The sequence below is a fragment of the Eumetopias jubatus genome, unplaced genomic scaffold (genome assembly GCF_037043125.1).
Source record: "Eumetopias jubatus isolate StellerSeaLion01/CBP00866 unplaced genomic scaffold, mEumJub1_p1.0 scaffold_5, whole genome shotgun sequence".
Lineage (NCBI taxonomy): Eukaryota > Metazoa > Chordata > Mammalia > Carnivora > Otariidae > Eumetopias > Eumetopias jubatus.
In genome coordinates this window covers 36,030,374-36,058,066 of record NW_028274811.1, presented here as the reverse complement: position 1 = coordinate 36,058,066, position 27,693 = coordinate 36,030,374, and the positions used below count along the sequence as shown (strand labels likewise).

At 38.9% G+C, this 27,693-nt stretch overlaps 1 protein-coding gene across 6 annotated transcripts in view; it reads left to right on the top strand.

Annotated features, from left to right (window-relative positions):
• NR3C1 (nuclear receptor subfamily 3 group C member 1) overlaps positions 1-27,693 on the top strand; it is a 124,850-nt gene that overhangs the window by 3,453 nt on the left and 93,704 nt on the right. For all 6 annotated transcript variants that reach the window (XM_088023302.1, XM_088023303.1, XM_088023301.1 and 3 more), the window contains exon 2: positions 979-2,190. In XM_088023302.1, the coding sequence (XP_087879428.1) occupies positions 995-2,190 (1,196 nt within the window). In that variant the 5' untranslated portion in view covers positions 979-994. The remainder of the gene's footprint in view (positions 1-978; positions 2,191-27,693) is intronic.

Sequence of the window (27,693 nt, the reverse complement as noted above, 5' to 3'; positions counted from 1 at the left end):
TGAACGTGGTTTTACAGTTGTGGGGTTTTCCTGTTTTTAGTACCTGGTTATTTGGAAAGGAAAAAAATCTTAATTTAGAGGTATAATAGTGTCTCATACTGAGGGTCTTAAGCAATTTGAAAAATAAATGTAGCTTCATTTAGATTTTATCATGTAAGATTCGAGAGAGCTGTTTGTTGTATTTAAATAAGCTAAAATTGTAGTGAGAAGCTACTGCACATTCTACTTTGCTTGTTAAAATCCAAATTTTAGTTGGCCTATATACAACGTATTTCATTTGGTATGTCCAAAATTTGAAGGCAAAATTTGAAACAGACACATTCAGTAAGAAATAGGGGTTAAAAAATAAGAGCCTTTCTGAGTATAGTGGAAGATCATCATTGTTTATTTTTCAAATAAAATTTGCATGGTTACCAATAAATCTGAGGTTTGGTTGTGTGACTAGCAGGTGAGAGGGCAGTTTGTGAGCAGTTTGAGAGCGAATTCTATGATAGTATTTACCAAGTTTTATGTGTATGGGTTCTCAGAAGAGCAAAACAGCCTTGACTGATGGAAAGGAAGTAGGAATTTTAATAATCATATTCTTTTTAAATACTTTGACATCAATTTGAACCTTAGGAATAGTTAGATGTAATGAATTATAATGTCTGTGATTAACAAAGTTACAGTTCTGTGAGTGGCAGGATGAATAGCCAAGCTTAGTTTGATACAGTTTTGTCCTCAGCTGTGCACTTGAACTGCATTGTTCTTTTAAATGTGGCACGCTGAATGGGAGCAGGGGATATGGCTTTTTTATTCTGGGAGACAGAAACTACTTTTCTGATAACAAGGAATTAGATTCAGAGTTAACTAAAAGGCTCATTTAACAGGCTCTTACTAATCAGATCACTGAGATGATGTGACTTTATAGCTTATTATGTTCCCCCCCTTCTTTTTTCTTTCCTTTTTTTTTTTTTTTCTTTTTCACCTGCCTGGTAGCTGATGATAGTATCTGATGGACTCCAAGGAATCACTAAGCCCCCCGAGTAAAGAAGTCTCTAGCAGTGTGCTTGGTCGGGCGAGGGGAAATGTGATGGACTTCTATAAAACCCTAAGGGGAGGAGCTACTGTGAAGGTTTCTGCTTCTTCACCCTCACTCCCGGCTGCTTCTCAGTCCGACTCCAAGCATCCAAGACTTGGGGTTGACTTTTCAAAAGGCTCAGGAAGCAATGCACAGCAGCCAGATCTGTCCAAGGCGGTTTCACTCTCCATGGGATTGTATATGGGAGAGACAGAAACTAAAGTGATGGGAAATGACTTGGGATTCCCACAGCAGGGCCAAATCAGCCTTTCCTCTGGGGAGACAGACTTTCGGCTTCTGGAAGAAAGCATCGCAAACCTCAGTAGGTCGACCAGTGTTGCAGAGAAGCCCAAGAGCTCAGCGTCTGCTGCTGTTTCTGCTGCCCCCACAGAGAGGGAGTTTTCAAAAACTCTTTCGGACGTGTCTTCAGAACAGCAAAATTTGAAGGGCCAGACTGGCACCAACGGGGGCAATGTGAAGTTGTATACCACAGACCAAAGCACCTTTGACATTTGGAGGAAAAAATTCCAGGATTTGGAGTTTTCTTCTGGGTCCCCGGAGAAAGAGGCGAGTGAGAGTCCTTGGAGATCTGACCTCTTGATAGATGAAAACTGTTTGCTTTCTCCTTTGGCAGGAGAGGATGATCCATTCCTCTTGGAAGGAAACTCAAATGAGGACTGTAAGCCTCTTGTTTTACCGGACACTAAACCTAAAATTAAGGATAATGGAGATCTGATCCTATCAAGCCCCAACAGTGTGCCACTGCCCCAAGTGAAAACGGAAAAAGAAGATTTCATTGAACTCTGCACCCCTGGGGTAATTAAGCAGGAGAAATTGGGCCCAGTTTACTGTCAGGCAAGCTTTTCTGGGGCAAATATAATTGGTAATAAAATGTCTGCCATTTCTGTTCATGGTGTGAGTACCTCTGGGGGACAGATGTACCACTATGACATGAATACAGCATCGCTTTCTCAACAACAGGATCAGAAGCCTATTTTTAATGTCATTCCACCAATTCCTGTTGGTTCAGAAAATTGGAATAGGTGCCAAGGATCTGGAGATGACAACTTGGCTTCCTTGGGGACTTTGAACTTCTCGGGTCGATCGGTTTTTTCTAATGGCTATTCAAGGTAAGAAGAACGCTTTTCTATTTCTTAAGAAGGGATATGAAATGGATTGATAGACTTAAATCTTCAGTGATTTGTATGTGTTTTCCAGTGACTCCTGTGCTTTTTTGTGTGACTAAGTTTAAGTGGTCCTTTTGAAAGTGGACATGGTTGAAAGACAGCCTAAGTGATTTACCTGTACATAAGCATTTCAAGTTTTCTCTGAAATAATGGCATTCAGGATCCCATTGGCCCATAGTTTATTTAAAAATTCAAAATAATGTTGCTCATTAACAGGTATCCTGAGTAAAAATTATATAAATTAGAGGGAGTTTGATATCTAACACTTCATTGATTGTGTGTTCATTGATGTATTTTTAAAAATACGCTCTTACGTTAAAGTGAAAAGTACCCTTCATACTTTATAGAAGCAAAAGTGTGTGCTATATTCATACACTTGTGAAATGTTAGCTTGAGGAGGTCAGAGGGTTAACAATTAAAGATCTAACAATGAGCCTTTTCTTCACAGTGAACTATCTATGGCAGAATTTGAGTTTTGAGATTGCTAAAGCAATGCAGTGAGCAGTGAACCTGACTATAGCCTTAGATGTGGGACTTGCCCATAGGTTCCCGATTCTAAAGTACGTAGTTGTGTCTGCTGTTCAGTCTTGTTAGGAAAGGAATTGGTGGCAACATGGTACAAAACAGAATCTAATTTTGAAAAGTTCCTGCAAGTTCTCAAATAGATACATGATGGCCAACATTGTGAAGCTTTGACTCTCAGCTGTCATTTGATTTCTCTTCTTTTTTCTCGGGCCTTTGTAAGTATACTGACATTTCCATTTGACCTCAGAAAGGTCTGTTAAAATGGAATTACCAGGAAAAGGTGCTAAATTTAGATGTATCTGTTGATAGGAGTTAAGTTCTCTACCATGGCCCCTGTCCCCAATTCAGATAAATACTGAGTTGTAGATCACATTTTAGGTGTGAAGGAGATACAAAAATGTGATTGTAGAGAAACAGGATTGATTAATTGGGTGTGGTGGTGGTGTTTGTTGTTGTTTTGAAAGGCATAGTAGTAGACAGTGATTTATCTGTACATGAGCTTTTCAAGGGTTTTTGTTGCTGTTGTTGTTAGTGGCATTCATTGTTCCCAATAATTAGTCAATGAAGATTTTATTTAAAACTCTCTTTAAGATACTTTTTCTTTTAAAGATAAATCCTAACACTGACGTGTTTCTTTTCTATCCTCTTTAAGGAGGAAGGTTTTTGGGTAGGGGAAAAAATTCAGACAGATTTAGGCTATGTTCTATTCTTTAAAGGGCTTGCTTGTTTCTTATCAATAGAAAAGACCTTGGTTCTTGTGTGTCTTCGTGTAAACTATCTAGTAATCTATTATTTAAATAATAATCTTTTATTTAGAACACTACTTCAATTTTTTTATTGTCATTCTGAATGGAAGGCTTAAAATGTTTTCAGTAAGGAGATTTGAGGTGTTTTTTTATCGCGTAAGTTGTTGTGTTTAAATGTTAAAAGGCATGCTGTGTTTTAAATTTTTCAATCTCAAAGTTTTGGCAATGGAGTTAATGATTCAGTGTGCTTGGTTGTCCTAAAGAATAAGTGCCGTTGATTTGACTGAGCTGTCTGTAGGAAACTATTACACTAATTTATAAAGCATGTAATTGTACAAAGAAACATAATACATCTTAGGAATCTCTTTGGGGATTATTAATGCATTTTGTTCTAATAATCACCATGGTACTGTTTTCATTTTTCTTACTGTAAAAAAAAATAAAAGGCATAGATCAAGACTTAACCATTTTTCATCCATGGTGAACTTTGATTAAGCCTTTAAAATCTGGGATCTGGACTGTAAGCTTTAGATGAACATAGATACCCTTACATCATTAAAGAGAATTTTAATGCTTTTCATAAGAGTTTAGGGTGTATAAAGTGTCTTCACTTTTAATTTGAGCCTCATAACAACCTTATGGTGATAGGCAAAGCAGTGATGATGTGGCTCTTTCGAGATTATTTACTATCCAATGAAATGATTATTTTAATGCTGATGTGTGATTTGTAATTATAATCAGTAGTTTGTGTCCTAATGAAAAGGTGTAGTATCTTACACAGGATAATTTGCTAATGTTTGAAAATTTCATACCTTCTGCCGTTAAACTTAACGTGGGGGACTGTGATTACCCAGTACAAAGCTTCTTCCAAGTAAATAGAAACAATGTTTCTTTTCTAACCAGCATTGAATTAGTCTATTGTTTCCACACAACAGCCCTGATATAACTAAAATTGGTTGCTTTCTCTTCTCTATATGTTAACACGGTTCTTGTCAAACAATAGCTATGAGCAATGACCCAAGTGATCAACATGTTGAGACCACAACTGTAAATACTGACTTTCTGACTTGAGAATATTCTGTGCCACTAATAACTTCACTTGCATTCCTTTTTTAATTAAAAAAAAAAATGTACTTTGGCTTTTTAAGCTGTCACCTAAAATTGCTTTTTCTCAAAATGCTAAAAAACAAAACAAAACACTTTACACTCTCTTTTGCCAGGGAAGGCAACTCCTGCTGATTTGTCAACATAGGTTAACATCCAGTTCACATTGATTTGTAAAATTACGACTATCATGATTGAGTATAGTCAAATATTTTCTTTTTAAGGGTTAAGTTCATTGATACTAAAACAAGCGAAAACATAGTGATATTCACATACATTCTTAAAGTAAAACAAACTAGCCATACTAACTGAATATGCTTTTTAAATACTGAAATTCAGCAAATTTAGCATAAACTAGTAACATCGGTGAAAACACATTTTTGCACTTAAGCATTAATGGTGCAGCTGCTGAAAGGAGGCAGAGGAGTAAGTGGTTTTAGGTAGAATTAGAGCTTTTATTGGGATTATGTTGAAACTTAAGTGTTAAAAGGTTGACCATTTGGTGAAGGGTAAGATTGTTGAAGAGAAGGAATGATGCAAGATGAATTTGTAAACTCTGTCTTAGGGAGAGTTGAGGGCTTTGATTTATAAAGCTCTGAAAATTTATGTAGATTTTAAACATCTGTCAGTATTAATTGCATCCATGTCCAATTTTATTAATGTAATGAAATTGAAGACCTGTACAAACACAGGATAAGTGAAGCAAATTCTCCCCACCCCCCTTTTTTTTCCTATTAACACTGTGCTAAATGTTTTCTCCAAAAAGAGGCATAAGGAAGAGATTTTGTTTTGATTATGATTTACTCCCCTTTTTAAGGGATAGTTGGTTTACTTCCTACCTTTTGTTTTTTCTCTCCTTTCAGAGGTTCTGGCAGTGAGTATTTCATTGTCTTTTTTGGGTTTAATGTTAAAGGAGATTTGCTTTAGGTTATTTACATACTTTTACCTTTATGATAAGTATCTTTTTCATTTTTAACACTTGTACTTTATTAGGGCTGTCTTAGTAAAAGAAAAAAGATAAAACATACTGTGTGTATTCAGGTGTGTCAATTTAGTGTGGAATGACTCCGATATAGAAATATGGGATTAGCATGTGGTCAGATTTTATTGAAATTACTTCTTAAAATGTTTATTTGGTCATTCCATTATATTTGTATAATTGATAACATAATGTGTATTGTGATGCTCTTATGGTTTTGTCTCTTGGTGTTACAGATACTTTAGTTGGACCACTTTAAATATATCATTGAATGTTTATAAATTTTATGAAAAGCTCTGTAACATACCTCACATAAATGTAGGTTAAGTGCAAATTGTATTAATAATGAAATTCATATGTGGGTGGAGATCACTGTAGGGGCCTTTTGAGATTTTAGTGAAGGAGAGATTGGATCAAAAGGGTTTATTTTAGTATGAGTACCTAATGTGAAAGAGCATCTGTATTAATTGGTTGGTTATATAAGTCTTAATCCACTCTGGCCTGCAGGTGATTGAAATAGCCTAGTTGTTAGGAAATCTTAATTTACATTAGGTTTAAAATAAGTCTGGGGCATATTTCTTAAAACATATTTTTTCTTACTTTAAAAGATCACATCTAGTTTTAGTGAGCTGTGTTTATGTACGACTACTTATGTGAGCAAATTAAATAGGCATTGTAGTAATTGTGTATGGTAGTATTTACAGGTATTTGCCATACTAACAGGCACCTGCTTCCATATTTCTGAGTCATGCAGAATACATGTTGGTGACTTTTGTTGCACAAGAGTTTTCAAGAAATATTGTTGAATTAAGCTGTAGCTGAAAAAAAAATCAATTCCTGATTATTGACCCTTCAGAAGGATTTAAAAGCCCATGCCCTTACTTCTGTAGTTTCAGAGAGCCAACTGCTCTCATTTTCTTCTGGTTTATTCTGCTTACGTTTTGTATTTCTCAAGTAAATAGAAATATTCCTACCATTTAGTATAAGTGCTGCCGAAGTGAACACATATTCCTACCATTTAAATAAAGAAAAGATCCCACTGAGTGTTCTTTTTCCTGTGAATTGCTATGCCGAACTGGATTAGAATATGATTGTTAATGGAGATTTTTATCTTCATTTTGTTCATTAAAGTGTATATTTTAGAAAATATGCAATTTTAGAGCAGTTCAAAATTAGTTGTAGACAGTGATTTCAACCTCCAAAGACCTAATTTTAACAGGCTGTCGTCTTTATCTTACTGCCATTACGTATGTCCCTTAAATGCAGGATTTCCCGTGGAGTTTGTTAATTAAGTAAGGGGGCAGGGGGTGGGAGAAGGAGAAGCACGAGAAGTGTGGAATGGTGCAGGATAGGTTTAAAAATACCAAGAGTGCTTCCCAAAACCAGCAGTTTGGATCAATTGTCAAGAAATTCAGAGGACTAAAGAGAAATTTGGGGCTGTGTTTGTGTATGAGGGAGTGCACTAACCAGTATTACAATTTAGCTTCTTTCATTTGAGGTGGAAACCTAAAGCTAATTGGTGGCTGTATGGCCCTAACTGTATAGAGGGTTACGTTCTTGTCTTCTGCTGTGCTTCGTCACTACAAGAAGTATGGAATGGATGTTTTAATTCCTTTTACATTATTCCAGCTAAGATCAAGTTCATATTTGTCCCTTTTTACTTAATCTGCTCTTTAATCAATGAAAATCTGGTTACTGCAATGAAGTTGAAATAATGATGATCCACTTGATAGAACCACTTTAAATATTTACTATTACACTTTTATATACACTGTCATCTGACTGTGGAATGCAGCCTTTTTCTTTGGTAATGTATTTCCAGAGGCTGTGTATTTTGCTGCTGGAATATTGAGGAAATTAAATTCTTATTCAGTGGTAGATAGAATAAATTAGGGGGTTCTGCAATTGATTAAAACTATTTGTATTGCAGTATAGTCCTTAAAGCCAATTATTTTGAATGGAAGCGTGTGATCCCCTAATTTTATTTCTGGGCCAATTTAAATATTAATCATTTATCTTGGTAGAGCTGTATGCTTAAACATGCTTTTTCAGTCATTCAAATATTAATTTTGAGTGCTTTAGAATACTTTTTGAGCCAGTTTCAAGATACTGTAAGATTGATAGTGTCTAATAATGCAGTAAATTTAGTGAAAGTACTTCTTATTTTAGAATTTTTTAAATTCTTGCTGTAAGGCACCCCATATATACATACATATATACATACATGTGTATAGATAAGGAGAGACAGGTTTAATGCTGTGAGGAGTTGCAGATGTTTAGCACACCGTCTTAACGTGAATTTTTATTTTTGTAACATTTTGAGTGTTCATCTTGAGTATGCTGTATGACATATAGTGTGCTGCAATAAATGTTAACTTTTACTCCTTTTTATAATAAAAAGAGCCTTTCTTCTGGTTGTTTTCATAATTATCCATAATATTTAACAGTGGCTATTATGAAAGTGTGTTTGATAGCCAATTTTTTAAAGCTATTTTGAAATGACATCCAGTGTTTAGTTCCTGATTTATTATTTCATGCTGTTGGGGCAGCGCAGTGACTTGTGACCCTTAGGATCATCACATGTTGAACATTACAGCTCTACCAGTTTGTTATGGATAGACTTGTTGTTGTTATAATGTTTTATTTTGTAATTATTGAGGATAAAGGCTTCTTTAATTTTAAGATGATTTAAATTGCAATTTTGTTACTTTAAAAAAGAAACCCCCCCCTTCAAATTCCTTTCAATTTGATTTAGTTATTCCGTAATAGAAATAGGAAAGAACTAGACTCAAAATCAGAAGACTTGAGTTCTAAGGCTGAGCAGAGCCTGTCTTTGACCTCGAGTGATTAGATAACTGTGGAATCAAAGTACTTTCTTGACAATTATAGATGAATTATTTTCTTAACACATGTGTGTGTTTCTTTTTCTAAAATTCTACAGTCCTCTTAACCTATCACTAGTGAAGGAGGCAGTGGAATAGGGAATGGCACACAGGTTGGTTATTTGACTTTTTTGTTCATTATCAAGTACAAGACAAAAAACGAACTGGGATTTGGTATTTTCATAAGAATTAGTGTAATTGGTGGTACATAGAAAATGATAGGTAAACACTGTTACTGGTGGAGCTGGAGAAGTGGGGCTCTTGGGTTCTCCGAGCTTGTTTTATGTGCTAGGTACAATGACTTTAGATTAGAGCTTAAAGGCTCTTGAGAGCTCATCTGCTCCCCCATTCTCATGTTTCCAGATGAGGAAATGAGACCCATAGAAAATGTCTAGAGAAACACTGCAGAATTAGTCTGTGGTGTTGCCGCGTTGGACTGGCCTCATTCTCTGTTGTCTAAAGTTCCGTAGCAGGCTTTTCTTAACATCTGGTCTCTTGCTCTAGAGACTTGAAACATAATACAGATTACCAGGTGTTTTATAAAAGTTGCTATGAAATCAACTAGTTTGGATTTAAAAAATGTACAGTATCCATATTCTTTCCTATGTATTTTTTTAATTAACCCTTTTCTCCCCCACTAATGTTGAGTGTGCATTAAGCGGCAGCACCATGCTAAGGGCTTTCTTTGTATGCATTCATCTCATTTAAACTTCTTAGCAACCCGTGAGGGTTCGTAACTGTGGTTTCTGCATCAGGTTATTGGTTCTGCCATTATCTCTGTGGTACAGGAGACAGCTGTTATTAGCTTAATTTTACAGGTGGGAAAACAAGACATTTCAAGAGAAAAGAATAGTCAGAAAAAACTTAACCCTGATCTGAAGGGGAATATTTAATACTGTGTTAGAAATTTCCTTAGGTCTTTGCGAGTTTTTATTGGCCATCAGTGAATCTTGAAACAATATATGTAGGAGAAACGGGATGAAGCCTCTGCTGTCCTCCCTGTATGTTTGTATAGTCACTTCCAGCTTTCTGTGACAGTTTCAGCTTCTGTAAAACAGAGCGCCCAGCATTTTTGCCTGACAGGATTTGTGCATGGATGTTTACTTTGAAAATTAAAAAGTACTCTAAAAAAATTCAGGATGGCATTTTTAAAGCTCTGCCAAGTCTCCTGAGCTCAAACCAGCATGACCCTCATTGGCTAAGTACATGAGGACATCTGTGCCCGTGTTAGGTATATCCTGTTCCTCGAGACTTTTCCTGGGTCTATGTGTGCGATCATTAACAGTCATGGATTCCAGTTCCATAAGGACTGTATTTAAAGCCTTCAAGCGCCAAGGTAATTGTATTTACATTAATTTTTTTATTCAGTTTTGTTTTTTTGTTAGCTTTTCAGTGCATTCTGTTTATTAGGGATGTCATCTAAATTTAATTGCACGTTGATAACGTCAGCGATGTTGTTAGGTTTTTATTAATAAATGCTAGAAGGTCCCCTTGTTTTATTGTCTGGTATTCTTAAAAAACGATTTGTGCAGAGATTCATTAAAGTTTCAGTAAGAAACTAGAATTTGTCTGAAAATGAGAATGAAGTTATTAGCTTTAATTTTTTTTCATGTTTATTATATTTAGCAAAGCTGTGTGAAAGGAGTTTCTGACTATATGGAATACCAAAATTTGTCCTAAGTGCATACATTGGGGAGGATTGTGTAACTTACTTGACTACATTTAATAACTTCTTTCCTTATTGATCGAGTGATAAAACAAAACAAACAAACAAATTTGATGGATGAAACCAAAGTTATAAATCTTTTTTTTTAATATCACAAAGAACCAAGTACAGAAACCAGTTAAGTGGCAGTTTAAAATGGTAAACATGCCAATGTTAAATATAACTTAAGTTTGTAGGCAGCTTTTTTAAAAGGAAATACTAAAAAATTTAATTAGAACTTTATGTGAAATTTGTCATCTGGAATCCAACTGAGTTTATTAAGGACAAAGTGTGATCTATAAATATAGTTTATAGATTTATAATCAATCTATAAAATAGATTGATTTTTTTTTTTTAAACAGAAACCCTACATGGATGTTGCATTTCTAAGCCTCCACCTTGGAAGGGTATACATATTATCCCTCTTTTGAAATTGCCTTCGGACCCACCTTGTAAGCCATAAAAGAAACTGGACTCATTACACTATAGGAACACCTGAATGTTCTTGCTTAATCAGAAAATGTATTTTTTCCTTAGCTTGATGGTTTACCTTTTACCTTTTTATGTGATTCCAAATAATTTCAGTATTTCCAGAAATTTAGAAATTTAATCCTCTCACACATTATAACACTTGTTTTCATTGAGGTTATTTAAAAGAAACCATGTAGGTGTTTCTATAGATGTTTAAAACTGTTAAATTTCCCTGGAATAAATGCCTAGGTTCCCAAGGTGACCAGTCTGAAATGGATGGTGCTCAGTGGTTAAGGTGTGATTTGTTCTCTATGAGCTATCCAGGAGCTTTATGTTAACAGCTGATGTATTTTCTTTTCTTGACATAGTATAGAAAAAAGAGATAGTATTCCCCGCTAAGCCTGATTTTTTTCATGTTTATGTTCAAATAAGGTGCCTGTCTTTCCTTTGGACTTGAAGGAAATATGACCATAAGTTATAAAAAGTAAAGGTAAATTCCTACATGTAATTCCTCATCTCCCAAAGAGTTTAAGTTCCCATTTCAATCCTCAGTGCATCAAGGAATTAACCTACTTGACAATCAATGTGGCAGGAACTCAAAGTACACTCAAATTACTGACACCCATAAAATAGTTTAACAGAGAGTTAAAGCTACAATATAAAATTCACATGTTAATTCACACATTTTCTTTTATTCCTTATAACCTGAAAAGAAATGCGCTGCTCATGGTTGAAAGTACTTTAAAAAAATTAAGCAAATTTTGGTTGTCACTATTTTCTAAATTTAGTCATGTTTATTATTTACAAAATGCTAAGATTGAAATAGATCCCAGCCTTGGAATTCATAAAGATACATGCAGTGGCATGCATAATGGGATATACCTTTTGTAACCATTCTCTTACATTCTGTTTTCCTATTAGGTAGAAAATGTTTCTCATTGCTAAGCACTTACAATGATCTGGTGTTGGTGCAGTCTACAGGTGCTAGATTTTAAATATAATATAAGAAGAAATATCCTTAAAGGGAAGGTAAGACAAATAGGTGAAACAGTCTCTAACTCAGCATATTAAGGACTGGTGGCCCTTTAATTCATAATGTCATTTAGCAGAATTGCAGTGCTTTGGAGTCACCACAGACATATTTGAAAGAGAAAACCATCAACGAAGCCGGAGGGAAAAGCCAGAACTCAGAAATCTGTGGAAAAGGAAAATTCTACATTCCAACTCCAGCATCCGGTTAAATTTGATATTTCTGTGCCTAAGTGTTCCTGTATGAGCACTGGGAAATACATATAAGCAGCCTAGCTACGCCGTGTTAATAGGAGGAAGAGCTACAAAGGCATGTTCTGGGAAAGGAATTCTTGAGACCGCTGGAGTGGGAGGTTAACTTACGCGGATCTCTGAGATCCTTCCAACTACTCCAGCAGCAGCAGTTTGTGGAGCTAGGCATTGGGCATACAGAGGCGAAGAAGATAAACATCCCCAACGTCACGCAGCAGTCTGGTGATGTTCTATCCCCAGATCTTTGTATCTCTTCCGCTCTCCCTCCCCCTACCCTTGTGCAATTGGCTTTCTGAAATGTGTACTTGAAGGAGGTTAAACTTCTCCCCAGGAAGGCATGACTGAGACTTCAAAGGGGAAAATGTGTGGATGAATGGGAAACTGGAGTTGAGTCTGCTATTTGGAAAAAATAAAAGGAGGAGGGGAGGGTGGGTGATAACAGGGAGTCTGAGACAGAAGAATGAAAAGATGGAACGGATGAGCTCATCAGATGAGGACTCTGTAGTTAGGAATGAACCAGCGGGAGATTTCCATCACTTACGGAGGAACCTGATACATACACACCGTCATTACATACATTATGTGATACAAGACAGGGAGAAGACATGATTTTCACCCTAATGCAGAGCCTGAGGTTATGCACCCCTGGTGTTAGACACCTTTTTTATTGTCACTTCAGAATATCTCCTTATGCTCTAGAAGCCTAGTCCTCTTTCTGGGACTCCTGTGCTTGAGCCCAAACTTGAAGAATTTTTGTCTGGATTCTTCTTTCCTCGGATACCCACATTAATTCTCTCATTTATCACATTTATTCTCTCACTTTATATAGGTCTCCACTTAAAGACCAACTCCATAAGAGAGACCTTCTCAGACTGCTGTATGTGAAATAGCATGTTTCACACACACTGTTCCCTTGCCTTCCATGTTAGACTGATTGTGTGCACCTTACCTGTTCACCTGCGAGACTGTCAGCTCCATGGGGCAGTGATCCTGTCTGCCACGATGTTGTACTTCTGTACCCCAGCAAGTAGAAGAGTGTCTGCCTAGCACATTGTAAGACCTCTGCAAATCCATGTTGAAGATAAGAATAAACAAAATTGACATACATACCAAAAGATATATAGGGATGGATCACACTTCTGTCTTTGTGGAGAAATGGAAATGTTAGCAGACCGTGAGCCTCACTAAGAGGAATTAGCACAGTTTGTCTCCTCCAGATTTTTGGTTTCAAGATGCACAAATGCTTCTGTATCCATAGAAGACATAAAGCAAATGTGTTTTTAATTGTCATTCTTTAAATTTGCTTTATGACTTAGAAATGGACCACTTTTCATAGTTTCTTAAAACAACTCTGGTACATTTGCCATTGAACAAATTGGGGTAACCAAAGCTTGTAAATAAAGTTTGACGTTCAGCTTTCTTTTATTTATCTTGTTCAAGACAGTAACCTTTCATAACAGAAGCTGTCATCATTATGTTTTTCAGCTGTTTAAGATTTGGGTTGATTCTAGCAGATATCTAATATATGCATTTGTGTTGACTTACCTAGAAAATCAGGCAAGAATTTGATGTGCCCATTTTTCATGTGTGTGTATAATTAGTACTCCGAGAGGTAGCTTATTTTTCCCTGAATTCTAAATTACCTTTCTCTTAGTTACATTTTAGATTTGCCTTCTTCTATGTATAGTTCTGACTTATTGCACCTATGGTATATAGCAGCAATTCAAAAGGTTAGTAAGAAGAGTTATCTCTTCTAAGAGTTGTAGGAGAGTTAAGCCTAATTTGGTCAAGACAGTTACCGAAAAAAGAAAATGCAAGGTAAGTAGGTGTTAGCTACTAAAGCAAGAAAATCAGATGAGGTCATTTAAGAATGAACTGCTTTAGTGTTTAGGAAAAAAAGAGGGGAGGACCAAGGACAGGGCTCTGGAAAGCATCCAGAGACAGCAGCCACAAAAGATATACTGAATGTATAGCTGGAGAATTGGGAGGCAGCAGGTTTAAATCGGGGCGGAGAGAGAGAGTGGTTCGGGCTGTCCAGTCAGCTGGGGTGGAAGAGACTGGGCAGAGTATCCTTAAAAGAGGAAATCGTTGTTGAAGCCAGTCCTTCAAGTATGGAAACATTCTCAGAACTCAAAGTCAAGAGAAATCAGTGAAACCCTAAATGGAACAACATAACTAGTGATTAGTTTATAATTTTTTTAAAGAAGAAACCCTAAATTTGAGAGCTTAGTCAGTTTCTGAAATTTAGATTAAAATATTCAAGTGAATAATAAGAAACACACTTCTGAGACCGCAGAGACCCTGAGGCTGGGCTAGGAGTAAGAGACAAAGGCTGGAAACCAGGAGGAAATTAAGTTTCTGTTCCCTAAGAAGTCAGCACACAAGGGAAAAAAATTTGGCCATCCCTTAATTTGAACTCTTAGCACCTCAGTAGTCTGTTTTCCTCATTTCCCCCTCTCCTTTTTCAATTCATTCTGCACTGTACTGACAGATTAATCTTCCTATGATACTGCTTTCAATATTATTCCCCTGATCAAGAACTGTCTGTGGTTCTGTTCCTCATGGGCTAGTGGTTCTCCATGTTCTTTCCCCTACGACCCATAAGCCAACCATGGCACATGGCACGGAGCCCCATGAATACTCCAGAACCCTTGGAGGATTTGGTTTTTGCACAGTTTCGTACAACTCTGTGCTCTTCTATCTTAATCCAGGAAAGATCTGCGTGTAAGTGAATTTATAGGGATAAGTCTGTGAACCAGTTCTTTTTAAATTGTTTTTATTTATTATTGTTTTTCCAAATGCCTTTTCAAAGTTGGCAAAAAAAAAAAAAAAATCACTGGCAGAATTCTCTTCAGTAAGATTATACCAAGAAAACATTAATCAATAAATTTATTCACATCGCCCTCTCTTTCCCTCTTTCTTCCTCCCATTCCTGCCTGTCTCCCCCCTTATCCTGCACCTGTCTGTGTCACTGTGTCAGCATAAACACTTACAGAAGGCCTTCTGGGTTGTTTGCTTGTACATAAGAATAGGACTATTGTACACCAGTTTCTCTGCAACTTGATTTTCTCACCTACAGTACATCCTGAACATCCTTCCAGATCAACACATGTGCATCCCATTCTTTTTAGTGGTTGTAGAATACTCCATTCTAGTTGTTGGAAGAGTTTTGCCATGACAAACAAGGTTCCAATAAACATCCTTTTCTATGAATACTTAACATGTAGCAACTTGGTTTCTAAGGATAGATTACTCCCAAAGTTGGGCTGCTGAGGCAGTGGTATGTATATTTACATCTTTAATGTGTACTTCCAAATTACTTTTCACAGGGATTACAGCAAACCAGTCTAATCTGGCAGTGTTTATATTTTTTCTTTACAATGAAAATACAAAAATGATTACTACTAGCATTTTGGCCACAAATCCCAAAATTGATCATAGCATCCCAGTGTGCCGTATGCTGGAACTGAGGATTGTTGCGCTCTGAAATCAAGCTCCTTCTCTCTGCTTTTAACACTGTGGAGCCTTCTAGACCACTTTAATGCCCATTTACTTTCTACACTTTTCCTTTATGTAGCCCTGCATATCCCTCTCGCTCTGGATATCCTTCCTGATGGTAGCCTGGGCAGCTGCCTAGCATCCAGTTCTTTATACCCAACTCCATGATTAGCACATAGTAGGTACCCAATAAATAGCTGTTGAATTAATACTGGTTTCTAAATGTATTTCTCCCTTGCCTCTTCCTTATATATTTCTGATTTTTCTCTTCTGCGAGATCCGTTCTTAAGGACGAGGACTGTTTTCACTACAGCACCTAGCACTTAAGATACTCAATTCAGGCTGGCTGTTTGAACAAAGAATCATCTAGAAGAGGGAGCAAATAGCATGGCCTGGCTTTTAAGCGTATATTTTACCCATTTTAGGGCAGTTTGGAACTAAGAATCCAGTAACAACAATAAGAACAGCACTTGTGTTAAGCTGTTAGAATATGTGAGGCACAATTCAAGTTACAAAGGATGGAGCGGGAAGTGAGGCCAAGTAGTCTCTGTCCTTGTGGAGCTTATGGTCTTGGATGTTACATTTAGAAGATTTGTAGGAAGCATGAAAGCAGTGGCAACCAATTTCAGGCTTTTTCCAACAGAGGCTGTGGAGTATTTATCCATTCATTCAATGCCTGCCCTGCCAGGCACTTCACAGAAAGCCCAGGGGCAGTCAGACCTTTGCCGAGAGATGGCTAACGGACCAGGGTGACGGCTCGTGGATAGTAGACTTGTTTGCCAAACCAGCTTCACCATTTCTGTTGCTGAGGATAGAAGCATAGGAGTAGATAGAGTGGCAAGGAGAAGGTGCCAATCCCCATCCCTATCCAAAACACACACCACAAGGTGTTCCTGTTGCTGTCACAGAATCCTAGAATTCCAGCTGGAGCCAGTCTTGATATCCAGTCCATTATCCATTATTTTTCACATGAGGAAACTAAGGCCTAGTACAATCAGTACAGTATTGTGGGTCAGAATGAGGACTCTGGTCACATTCTCTGGGTATGAACCTTGAGCAAGTTCATAACCCTGTGAACCCTCCTTTCCCTCACCTTTAAAACGAGCACAGTGAGGTAATGCATACAGACGCTTAGCACAGTGTCTGGTACTTCGCAAGCACTCACAAAATGTCACCGTTACTTTTGGTGGGGTGGCTGAGATGAGACCACTCCTTAATGCCACAGGTTCATGCTTGACAACGCTGTCCCTCGTGCCATACCACCCTATTCTTAAGCTCTTTTTCATAAATTGATAGTTGGTAAACTGGCTTCATTATGATCTTAACTCTGAGACTAAGGAATTACAGTTATGTCCTGGAGACTTGAACCTCTGGGACTTTTAACTTTTTTTTTTTTTTTTTTTTTTGCTGTAAGTTAGAAGAGGAACTGAAAAATGCATATGTGATGGATGTTTTGTTGAAATGAGTGCTGAGTGCTTCCTGTCTGGCTTTCTCCCACCCCTGCCTACCCCCCATCCTTGCCAGTACTCCTTTAGAATTGCTCTTCTACTACGTGAACCTCTTAGGAACTTGATTAAGGTAAACTAGAATCACTATCTGAGGAAGAGCAGTCTTCTCATTTCTTGACAAATTCTTGGGGTATAATAAGTAAGTTCATCGCTTATTTGATCTCTTTATATATCTTTGGCTTTTTCTTAAAGAAAATATTAACTCTCTGAGAGTCCTAATACAATGCAGTTTCTACCTCTTCAAAGAAGGACTTAAAAATTAGCTTTTTGTGATTCAGTATGAATTATATCCCCCAGTGAAAAGGACTTCACTTTCTGGATGTCGATTTTCACATACACTCTTGTTTGTGTCCACATCTAAAGTTATTACCTCTACCGAAGCACCATACATGTTCTTGAATTGATCAAGTCACAGTTTCAACCGTATTTTGCAAATTAAATCACATTATGAAGGACTCATTGAACACCTCATATTTTTATATCAACGAGAGTTTCCACATTGAGGCCTGTCTTTTAGAAATAATTTCTCTGTTCAAAAAGGATTTGTTTGTGAATTGTGTCAGGTATTTGCTCTGTAACAAACCACCCCGAAATTCGGGATCTTTAAATAAGAACCATTTATTATTCCTCTTGAGTCTACAGGTCAGCTGGGCAGTTCTCCTGAACTGGCCGGGCTCAATGATGGCAGCGAGGCCCAGGGTGTCTGTGGCAGCTGGCTGGTTGACCGTGGCAGTGAAGGCTGACAGCCACGTCTCATTATTCAGCAGGCTCTCCAGAGCATGCTCACAGTGTAGCAGCAGCAAGGATCCAGAAAAACCAGCAGAGAAGCAGGCCAAGCTTCTTAAGACCCAGGTTTGGAACGACTCTGACTTCCACCACGTTGTATTGGTCAAACCAAGTCGCAAGACCAGCCTGTATTCAGGAGATGGAGGAGCTTTGGAGTTAAAGTGCCCAGGCTTGACTATTGGGAGAAGTGGGGGAGTCGGGGGTTTTTGCCATCTGTCGCAGTAGTTATAGGAATTGGGTGCATTTGAAAGTTCTGATGTTTCAGATGGTGATACTCTAACTGCTTATGAAACTTTCCCAGGATGGAAAAGCAGAGTCATTGTGACCAAAAGGATAAAAGCGTGGAATTTAGAGACTAACTAGGGTTCAAGTTCCAGCTTTAGCACTTACTTCTGAAATCCTGCACAAGCCACCTAACCTCCCGGCTGGGCACTCAGTAATGGTTGATGCACCTGAACTTCAGATTCTTCATGTGTAATTTATGTAAAAGAAAGGGCTAGGTATCTGCTAAGTACTTAAATAATTGCTTTTATTCCTGCACAATAAAATTGCTTTTATTCTGTTTCCCACACTCCAGTCAGGGTGCAAGACTCAGTCACTTCCTTGGAATAAAAACAAAGGGAAAGTATGTAAGGAAAGAGGACTAATTGACTAATTGTGGCCTTATAATAAAGTGACTACTCACTGGGGTATTTTCCTATAAGAAAAGAATGGCTGAGGCCCATAGTTAAGATAAAAAGCCATGGTTGGAGGCTCCTGGGTGGCTCAGATGGTTAAGCGTCTGCCTTCAGCTCAGGTCATGATCTCAGGGTCCTGGGATCGAGCCCTGCATCGGGCTCCCTGCTTCTCCCTCTCCCTCTACTGTTCCCCCCCCTGCTTGTGCTCTCTCGCTCTCTCTGTCAAATAAATAAATAAAATCTAAAAAACAAACAAAAAAACCCATGGGTGTGGTAGGATTCACTGTGGTTCATGGGATGAGAGTTGTAACATAAGATAGAATCCAAATCTAGATTTTATTTTTTTTTAAGAATTCTGGTCCCTCTTAGACATACCAGGTGCCTTAACACTAGATTGGGGATTTGTCACACCTAGAAATCACTTCATTTTCTCCATCTTACTAGTAGGAAATGGAAAAGGTCACATACAGAACTCATACAAAGAGCCAGATTATTGGGCGCCTGGGTGGCTCAGATGGTTAAGCATCTGCCTTCGGCTCAGGTCATGATCCCAGGGTCCTGGGATCGAGTCCCGCATCGGGCCTCCTGCTCCTTGGGAGCCTGCTTCTCTCTCTCTCTCTCTCCCTCTCTCTCTCATGAATAAATAAAGAAAATCTTTAAAAAAAAAAAAAAAAAGAGCCAGATTATTTCAGAATCCAGATAATCAGAAATGTTAACTGGGGTTTTTGTTGCGTCTCTCAGGAGAGGTCCCAGAACTGAAGACAGACTGTACCACCTCTGGCATTAGCTAATCACGTGCATACAAGCAAGTCAGTTGCTATTTGCACCAGAGCTACCTTTCATGTTTCTAATTACGCTTTACTCAAAGGTTGGGTATACTTTTTTGATTCATGATAGATAAAATATTTTAGTGTGGACAGTAAAAGTCCTTGGCTTAGAAGCCCTTGGTTGGTTGGTTGGTTGGTTGGTTGGTTGTTTTTAAGACTAAGCTACTGGTCTGTATGGATTTCAGTCTTTGCTGCTTCTTTTGATCAACATTTCCCTATTTCATTCCTTACACAGACCACTTTGAACCGTAAACGGAGGTGAACTTCATTTTCTGCAAACATATTTGAGAGGCAGGGATATTTTCCCAAAAATGTTCAGTGGTGATTTCATGTTTGTACATGTTTGCAAGAACCAACAGAAATAGACTGTGCTGAGGAAGGAACTTTAGTTGAGAGGGACAGTTTATTGGAGAGAAGGAAAATTTGACGGGCAAGTGAAGTTCAGCACTCAGAAGTAGGGTTCATAAAGAGATGGCAGGAGAAGAGTGTTTCTGCCCAGTATCACCTGCTGCTTCGGTGGGTCAGTGAATGTATTACTGAGGACCTCCCACCTGTTCAGTGTGGCACTCTGTGGCTCTGGGAAGGAAGAAGAACTCCTAAGTTCTTCCTGATCTCAGAGGAGCTTGCATCTGGCTGGGAAGACATGGTGCGAGCTTTGTAAAGTAATTAAACAATTATCTGTAACAGGTGCTGAGGCGTGCGGAGGAGGTCAGAGAATGGCCAAGCAAGTGTGGCAGAAGGGACAGAGTCACACATCCTCAGGTGGCTCTTCCTCATGCAGAGCCACATTTCCTGTGGGCCGAGTCTTGTCCCGGACACACAGCTGCTCCCTAGATACAGCCGTAAAGCTGGCCTGAGGCAAGTGGCAAAATCCACCCTCCTGAGTCATGGCCTTTGGGGGAGGCACCCCTTTCCTTTCCCTCCAGGACGAGGGATACCTCCCCCCAACCTGCTTTGTTTTAGTGGCTTCTTAAAAAGAAGCAAATGAATTTTAGCTGCATCAGTGAGAAGTAACAGTTTAATACTGAGGGCTGTTTTTGTTTTAACGTGTGACACAGCTTTAAGGAAGGAGTGAAATCCTAATGGTGGAATCCCAGACCTATTCCTTTTCTTAGTAAAAAGCCAGTGAGATAGTTTGTGGCAGAAGAGCCTTCCCGGTGTACCTGAGTCCCATATACATGAAGCCGGTCCCTCCTGTCTTTCCCGTGGGGCAGGCTGTGCCTTGTTGCTCTTCTTTCTCCCCTGGTCATTCTTCATCTCCAGTCTCCCCTGCACCACTTCTAAACCCTGCTGTCCTCAAGTCCGAGAGCGTGAATCCTTCAAGACTGGTGTTAAGAACTGGTAGGACCAAGCTCTTGCTGGGACGCTAGAAGAAAACGACTGATTTCTGTACAGTGCCTCTCAGGTAGATACGCCCAGGAATCTGAATGTTTTCAGATGCTCCACAAAACTGGGGAGATGGCCCACGTTTGGAGCCCCTGGTCTAAGGACACCAGAGATGCCAATAAACTCTCTTGGCAAGGAGGTGATCGTGGGCTTCGGACCCTCGCTGACATGACGGGAAACCCGCCGCAGTCCGAGAGTCCGCATCCCCAGTTCCATAAGAGTAAAGCCAACGGCGGCGGGGCCCGTGGGCTCTGGCTCCTCGTGCCCACTGTGTCTGGCCCGACTTTCCTCCTGAGATGTCACGGCCTGTGGGGGAACACGGGCGCAGCTACTGAGGCAGCTGTAGATGGCCGAGGGGCGATGGAGAGGATCCTGTGCTAGGAGGAAGGGGGCTCCCCCCCGGGCCCTAGCTCTGCAAGGCCCTCCGTGTCCGTCTGGCTGTGAGGACTTGCCTGAGGCTCCTGGCCACTCACCCACAGTCCGCTGCTCTACCCCTCCTCCCTTTCGTAACATTTCACTTTATTTTCTCCCACGGCCCTTGCGTGTCAAACACGAGAACCTTTTCAGCTTCCTGTGATTATCCACGTTTACTCTGGCTTTGTTTTTTCCCCACACCTTTCAGATGGATAATGATTTTTCCTGTTTTGCCTTAGAAAAATTCTAAATGGCACAGACCTCATTTCAGGGAGCCTCCCACGAAAGCCAAGTAACAGCGAGGGTTTATGAAAATAGAGTAGAGCACTGTGCCTACTTTAAAAGGGAAGAAATAGCAAAATGTTGCAAAATACCAAACTGTGCCCTGTGTTTCACATTCTCCCAAATACTCATCCAGAGACGATTAAGAAATTAACAGGATTATTTTGAAATAAGGACTTTTTTCTTAGTTTCTCAAAGCACTTTACACTTGCTTTCATTAATCAATCCGCACATAGTGTAAACTGATATGGTAGTCTGTTCTCAGAGACGTAGATTCTTGTCAGAAATTGGTAAATGGCCATATGTTGTTAGGATGGGTGCTAACTTTTGATAATTTTTTCTAGTCTCCAGAAGTTGACAATCTACTTGTAAATAAAAGTGCTTGATTTTTAATTTTTTAAAATGTTTAAAAATATTGGTGCACCTGGGTGGCTCAGTTGGTTAAGCAGCTGCCTTCGGCTCAGGTCATGATTCCAGGGTCCTGGGATCAAGCCCCGCGTCAGGCTCCCTGCTCAGCGGGGAGCCTGCCTCTCCCTCTACCTCTGCCTACCCTCACCACCCGTGCTCACACACTCTCTCTCTCTCTCTCAAATAAAATAAAATCTTTAAAAAAATTGAGTAATGTTATTTGTAAAATATGTATGTGTATGTTCGTGTGTTTGTATATAAACTAAGTCTGTATCCTGTTTCCCTGTCAAATCTATCTCATTCTTTTAATAGCTCAGTGGATATGCTGTAGTATGTCTAATTAGACCTCCATTGAAGGGAATTTAGAATAACATTTTTTTTTTTGCTGTTACAAACAATGTTGTAGTGTACATGTGTGTAGGTATGTACACACGTATATTTATCCTCCTCTTTGAGGTATTTCTTTAGGTTGAAGTCTTAAAAAGGTAAAGTTTGAAATTTGCCTTAAGTAACGTCAGAAGCATTAAATAGCTTTCTTATGTTTTTCTTTTAAAATAATGTGTCATCCATAGGACTGGCTTTCACTAGTTTGTTTTGCCTAAAATTCCTGAAGTCTTCAATGTAAGCATAGGTGGTATGACTAGGCTTTCTTACCTGAAAGCCTGAGGGCCTGGGAGGGATTTTGGAGAATGTGTGCAAATATAGCTGCTGACGTGAGGATGGCGGCCTGCAGTCGGGCAAGGCGGTGTGTTGAATCTAGCGACTACCTGCATGCCAGCATCTCAGGGCTGAGATGTGTGGTTCTCCTCACTTCATGCCAACCGTCCCCAATTACTAGATAGCACTTCTGAAAATGGGTAGACTATGAAGGCCCAAGGGGCTTCGGAGAAGAAGCATAATGTAGATACTCAGTAAAACGTGACTTGAGAATTCCAGGCCCTAAATTCAGCTCCATTCTCTTTCCTCGTGATTGACCTTAAGTGTTTCATCTTTTGGGTTTCACTTACTGCTCCGCAGAAGAGTCCACAAGCTCGTATGAGGCTCAGGCCAATTATTAACAATTTAGAATACGGGAAGTTAAACAACATAAATACTGAATAGGGAATATCCTATAAAGGCAGTAGCATGTTTTACATGTGAATAGAGTGGCAGAATGAGACTGTTGTAGGAGCTGGAAGGACAGAGAAACTAAATTTATGAACTCTCTTGAAAACAGATTTTCTTGTTTTACCATAGGCACCATATGTTTTGTGAATTATTTCATACCAAAGAAAATATCTATAATTTACATGTATGATTTACAGAATTATAATAGAGCAAGTAGTTCTCTGTACTCAGCCCCTAATGTAAGGAAGAGATTGTTACCATTACGTTAGCTATCGGCCCCATCTCCTCCCTCCCCACTGTGGGAACTGTAATATTAAATTTTGTGCTTATCTTTCCTTTGTCTAGTTTTATGATTTTACCACCTATTTATATATCCATAAATAACACATCACTTTGTTTTAGATGTTTTGTAGCTTCATGTAATAGTTCGTGTTAAATGCAATCTTTTACAACCTGTTTTTTTCCCTTTTTTAACTCGACGTTGTAAGATTCATCCATGGAAGCTGAAGTTTATTAATGCAGATACGTGTTAATGCCTCTGAATGAATACAGAGGTACACACATTTATCTCTTCTGGTAATGGACACTTGGGTTGTTCCTGGGTTTTTTGGCTATTTTGAACAGTGCTGCTCTGAAAATGTCTCTTGGTACATATACTGTAAGAGTGTTCTAGGGAATTTTATCTACGTGGAATAACTGGGTCATAAGGTATATGCATCTACAATTTCTAGGTAATGCAAAATTGTTTCCAGGCAGTGTTCTGAGTGTTCTTTTTGCCCCACATCCTCACCAACAGGTGGTAGTGCTACTTTTAACTTTTGTGCCAGTGTGGTGGCTGTGAAGTGTTTACATTTCGGTTTTTCATAGTACCCTCTAAGTAGATTAAAAAAAAATAATTAAAAATCAAAGCAGTTTTTTTGTTTTGTTTTAATGCAGAATTTGAGATTAGGACTTGGAATAAACATTGGTTACAAAAGTGCCTAAAAGAAAAAACTTTCTTGGTATCCTGGAGCTGCTCTGGCTCATCGAATAAAACTGGTGTGTTAAATTCTGCGTGTGTGGTTTAAAAGTCAGACCAGTGATTGTGCTTGCTTGTTGAACAGAATGGCAGGAAGCTGCTTCTGAATGATTGTACGATGGCTACTTGTGGGCCAGTTTCAGTCTCCCCAACTTGTGTATGCCAATAGTTGTGCCAAAGTTTAAAGACTCATGTCAGATAAGCACGATGCTGACCAGCTGTGATTGAACGTAAGGAACTTGTGCAAGAAGTTTTGAGATTTACTACTAAGTGCTAAGTGAAGGCTGAGGAAGAGAGGTGGGGAAAGTGTTGGAGACGATCAGTTCACTTTAGGGGTAGGGAAACAATTATTTGGGAAAAGAGCAAAAAATAGGGTTGGTATTCCATCTTAGTAACAGTGGCACAGGTAATAGCTGTAGTCACCTAGAACTCTTAACATTTACAGAACATTCCTATTTGTGATCTCATTTAATGATAAGGCTAAGAGTATCATTTTCCACTGCTGTGTTGACGAAGAGACACAGGGTAAGAGAGGCGAAGCAGGTGGACCAGAGACACCCCTCTGGTGAGTGACACAGTTGGAGTATGTCCTCGGGGCTCTTCTTGCCCAGCCCACAGCTCTGTTGCTTCATACCTTTCTGCCTCCTGAGCCCCACAGCTGCAGTGTCGGCCGTGATGAATGAGTGTCGACCAGCACTGATGCTTTGACATGGGAGCACTCCTAGGTCTTGCTGAGGACTAGAAGAGAAAGCAGGATTTCTGCCCGGGAGTTTACAGGCTTAGGGAACAACGAAAAAGACTGATATGAAATAAGACAAGATCAAAATGGTTTCTAATGGAATGCTAGACCAATGTCAGTCGAAAGCAAGGGCACTTCTCATAATGGAATAAAAATGTGGGAACTGAAATTACAAGTAATTTTCAAAATTCTAATTGAGTTTTCTTTAAAAAAACAAAACAAAACACCTTTTCATTCTGGTATTTAAGGTATTACTAACTTGTCTGGTAACTGCAGGTAGCCACCTAGTGTAAAGGAGGATGTCCACATAATGAAAAAAAAAAAATCCAAACATGTTATTTTTAAAGACGACTACAAAATCTTTTTTGGCCTTTGGTCAGTGAAAGACTCATTTAGTTATCAGAATAGAGCTCATAGAAAAATTTAGTATCTTATATTCCTCTTTTTGTTAATAGCCTTCCATGCCTTGCACTTGACTTTTCATTTGGCTGTGGTCTAAAGAATCCGTGGACAAACTTTAATAGTTTTCTTTTTTTTTTTTTAAAGATTTTATTTATTCATTTGACAGAGAGAGACACAGTGAGAGAGGGAACACAAGCAGGGGGAGTGGGAGAGGGAGAAGCAGGCTTCCCGCTGAGCAGGGAGCCCGACGCGGGGCTCGATCCCAGGACCCTGGAATCATGACCTGAGCTGAAGGCAAACGCTTAATGACTGAGCCCCCAAACTTTAATAGTTCTCTTCTGAATTGTTACTCCTCTAGCGTCACATTGCCTTCACTCTCAAATACTAAGCTTCCAAGCATTTTTAGGTTCCCGATGATTTGCTTTTGTATAGACCTAATGTCACCTTCTTTAAACTTCAGGTTTTCTTTTCTTCAGTTACTCTCTTACTGAATTCTTGAGAGTTAGTAAGAACTTCGAAGTGGGAATTTTGGAGCTTCTGCATCTGTCATGGAACTGTTGAGATAATTAGGTGTTAGAGTAGGGGTGGACCCAGTAATAGCCTAAAGCCAGACCGGTACAACCTCAGCGAAATGTCAGGCATTGCTAAAAGCCTGGGAGGAGTAGTGTGTTGTAATACACAGATCTGTAGCCAGTGTTCTTAATGAGTCTTCACGTCTCAAGACTCTTCCGTAAATATACAGCTGAAGAAATTCAAGTTATCATTCTGCCCCAGAAGAAAGATTCTCAAAAGTAATTTATCCCCTCATTTTAAGTAAAGTTGTCTAAATAATAATGGCATATTTATAATTAATGGATTTTGAGAAAATGATAATGGACATTTTTCCTCAGAGTTAACATTTTCAGGTCTTTAAAAAACAAAAATTCAGCAGGCTCCCTCTGCCTGGTGGCTGTGCAAGGGGGGGTACCATCTTATCTTTGGCACCTGGCTGCCAGCCCAAGATGACATCAAGTAAGCTAAAAAGAGTGAGCTTAATAAGTTGACAGTATTCTCAACATATTTGAGAGCTATTTGGAAATCTTATTTTTTAAGAGATACCGGAAACCATCTTTTTCGAGATTGGGAGAAGAGGATTCAAGAGACTTCTGTTAGGAAGGTCCATTGAGCCGCTTTAGTATTGTAATCCACTAACGAGCTGGGTTCCATCTCCGTGTTCTCGTCCATGAATTTTTAATTTTGTTCATTAAAAAAAAAACCTACATTGAAATGCATTCTTTATTAGGTAAATACAAATTGTATTACAAATTATTGTTTGATCCTCTAACCTGGTGAAATACTTAGAGAAAATATAAAATTATCCCTGTATTTTGGAATGAGGAAATAAGTCCGGAGAGATTGAGTGACTTGGATGTTAATTCAGCAGAGACAGGATTTGGAAACTAGGTCATGACTTCTGATTCTGTGCCTTTTCCCCAGTATACTTAGATGCTTTCTGCCTTACAGATTTATACACATGAATGTTTACTTCTCCTGCTTTTCAGAAGTGCATCTGTTTTGTAAATTAACACATTTCTGCCGGTGTTCATGGTTTTCAGACACCGTCATCGATGAGGAGCTCCCTTTGAAAGCTTTTGTGAACACCATCTTCCAAAGAAGAATAAAAGAACTAGTGATTGATTGGTCAGGTTCCGGTTCTAGGGAAAAGATCAGAAAAGATGCGCGGGTATCAGTGTGCTCACGGCTTTCTTCCTGTTGCTCACATTATGGTGCGGCGCACCCGCAGCAGCACACAGGGCTCTGTTTCCAGGCAGCCGCTTTTGAAGTCCTGGATCCCAGTCTCAGAAGCTATAATCTCATCCTCTCCAGTGACTAGATGTAAATATACAACTGGAAGGAGATACCTACAAAAGAAACATCCTTAAAACGGGTTTTAAAAACACTGTGATGACATCTGGATTTGCCCAAATCTTCATATCCAACATGGTTGAAATCTTTTCATAAAAGAAATGTATTTGAATTGCAGCATCTTAAAGATGTCTTAAATTGGCAAGATTTAAGGTATACTCTAAATGTGAGACTGATTTTTTTTTTTTTAAGATTTTATTTATTTATTTGACAGAGAGACACAGCAAGAGCAGGAACACAAGCAGGGGGAGTGGGAGAGGGAGAAGCAGGCTTCCCGCTAAGCAGGGAGCCCCATGTGGGACTCGATCTCAGGACCCTGGGATCATGACCTGAGCCGAAGGCAGACGCTTGATGACTGAGCCACCCAGGTGCCCTAAACGTGAGACTGATTCTTGAACACTCCTTCATCATCCTATTTCATATTGTCAAAATGAGGAATTGCAGCTCTAATAAGTTTGGAGTACTTATGATTTTACACGTTTGGTTATTTTTTCCCATTTAATAGATAAACTTCACCTTAGAACAGTTTTTCAACCTCAGTACTATTGACATTCTGAACTGAGTAATTCTGGGATGTTCTGTTCATTGTGGGATATTTAGCAACATCCTTGGCAATCATTAATCTTTCTCTGTCTACAGATTTGTTTATTCTGGACATTTCATATAAATAGTATACAATTTGTGGCCTTTGTGTCTGACTTCTTTCAGTTAACGTGTTTTCAAGGTTCATTTGTGTTGTTGCCTTTTACAGTACCTCATTCCTTTTTATGACTCATTGATATTCCATTATATGAAT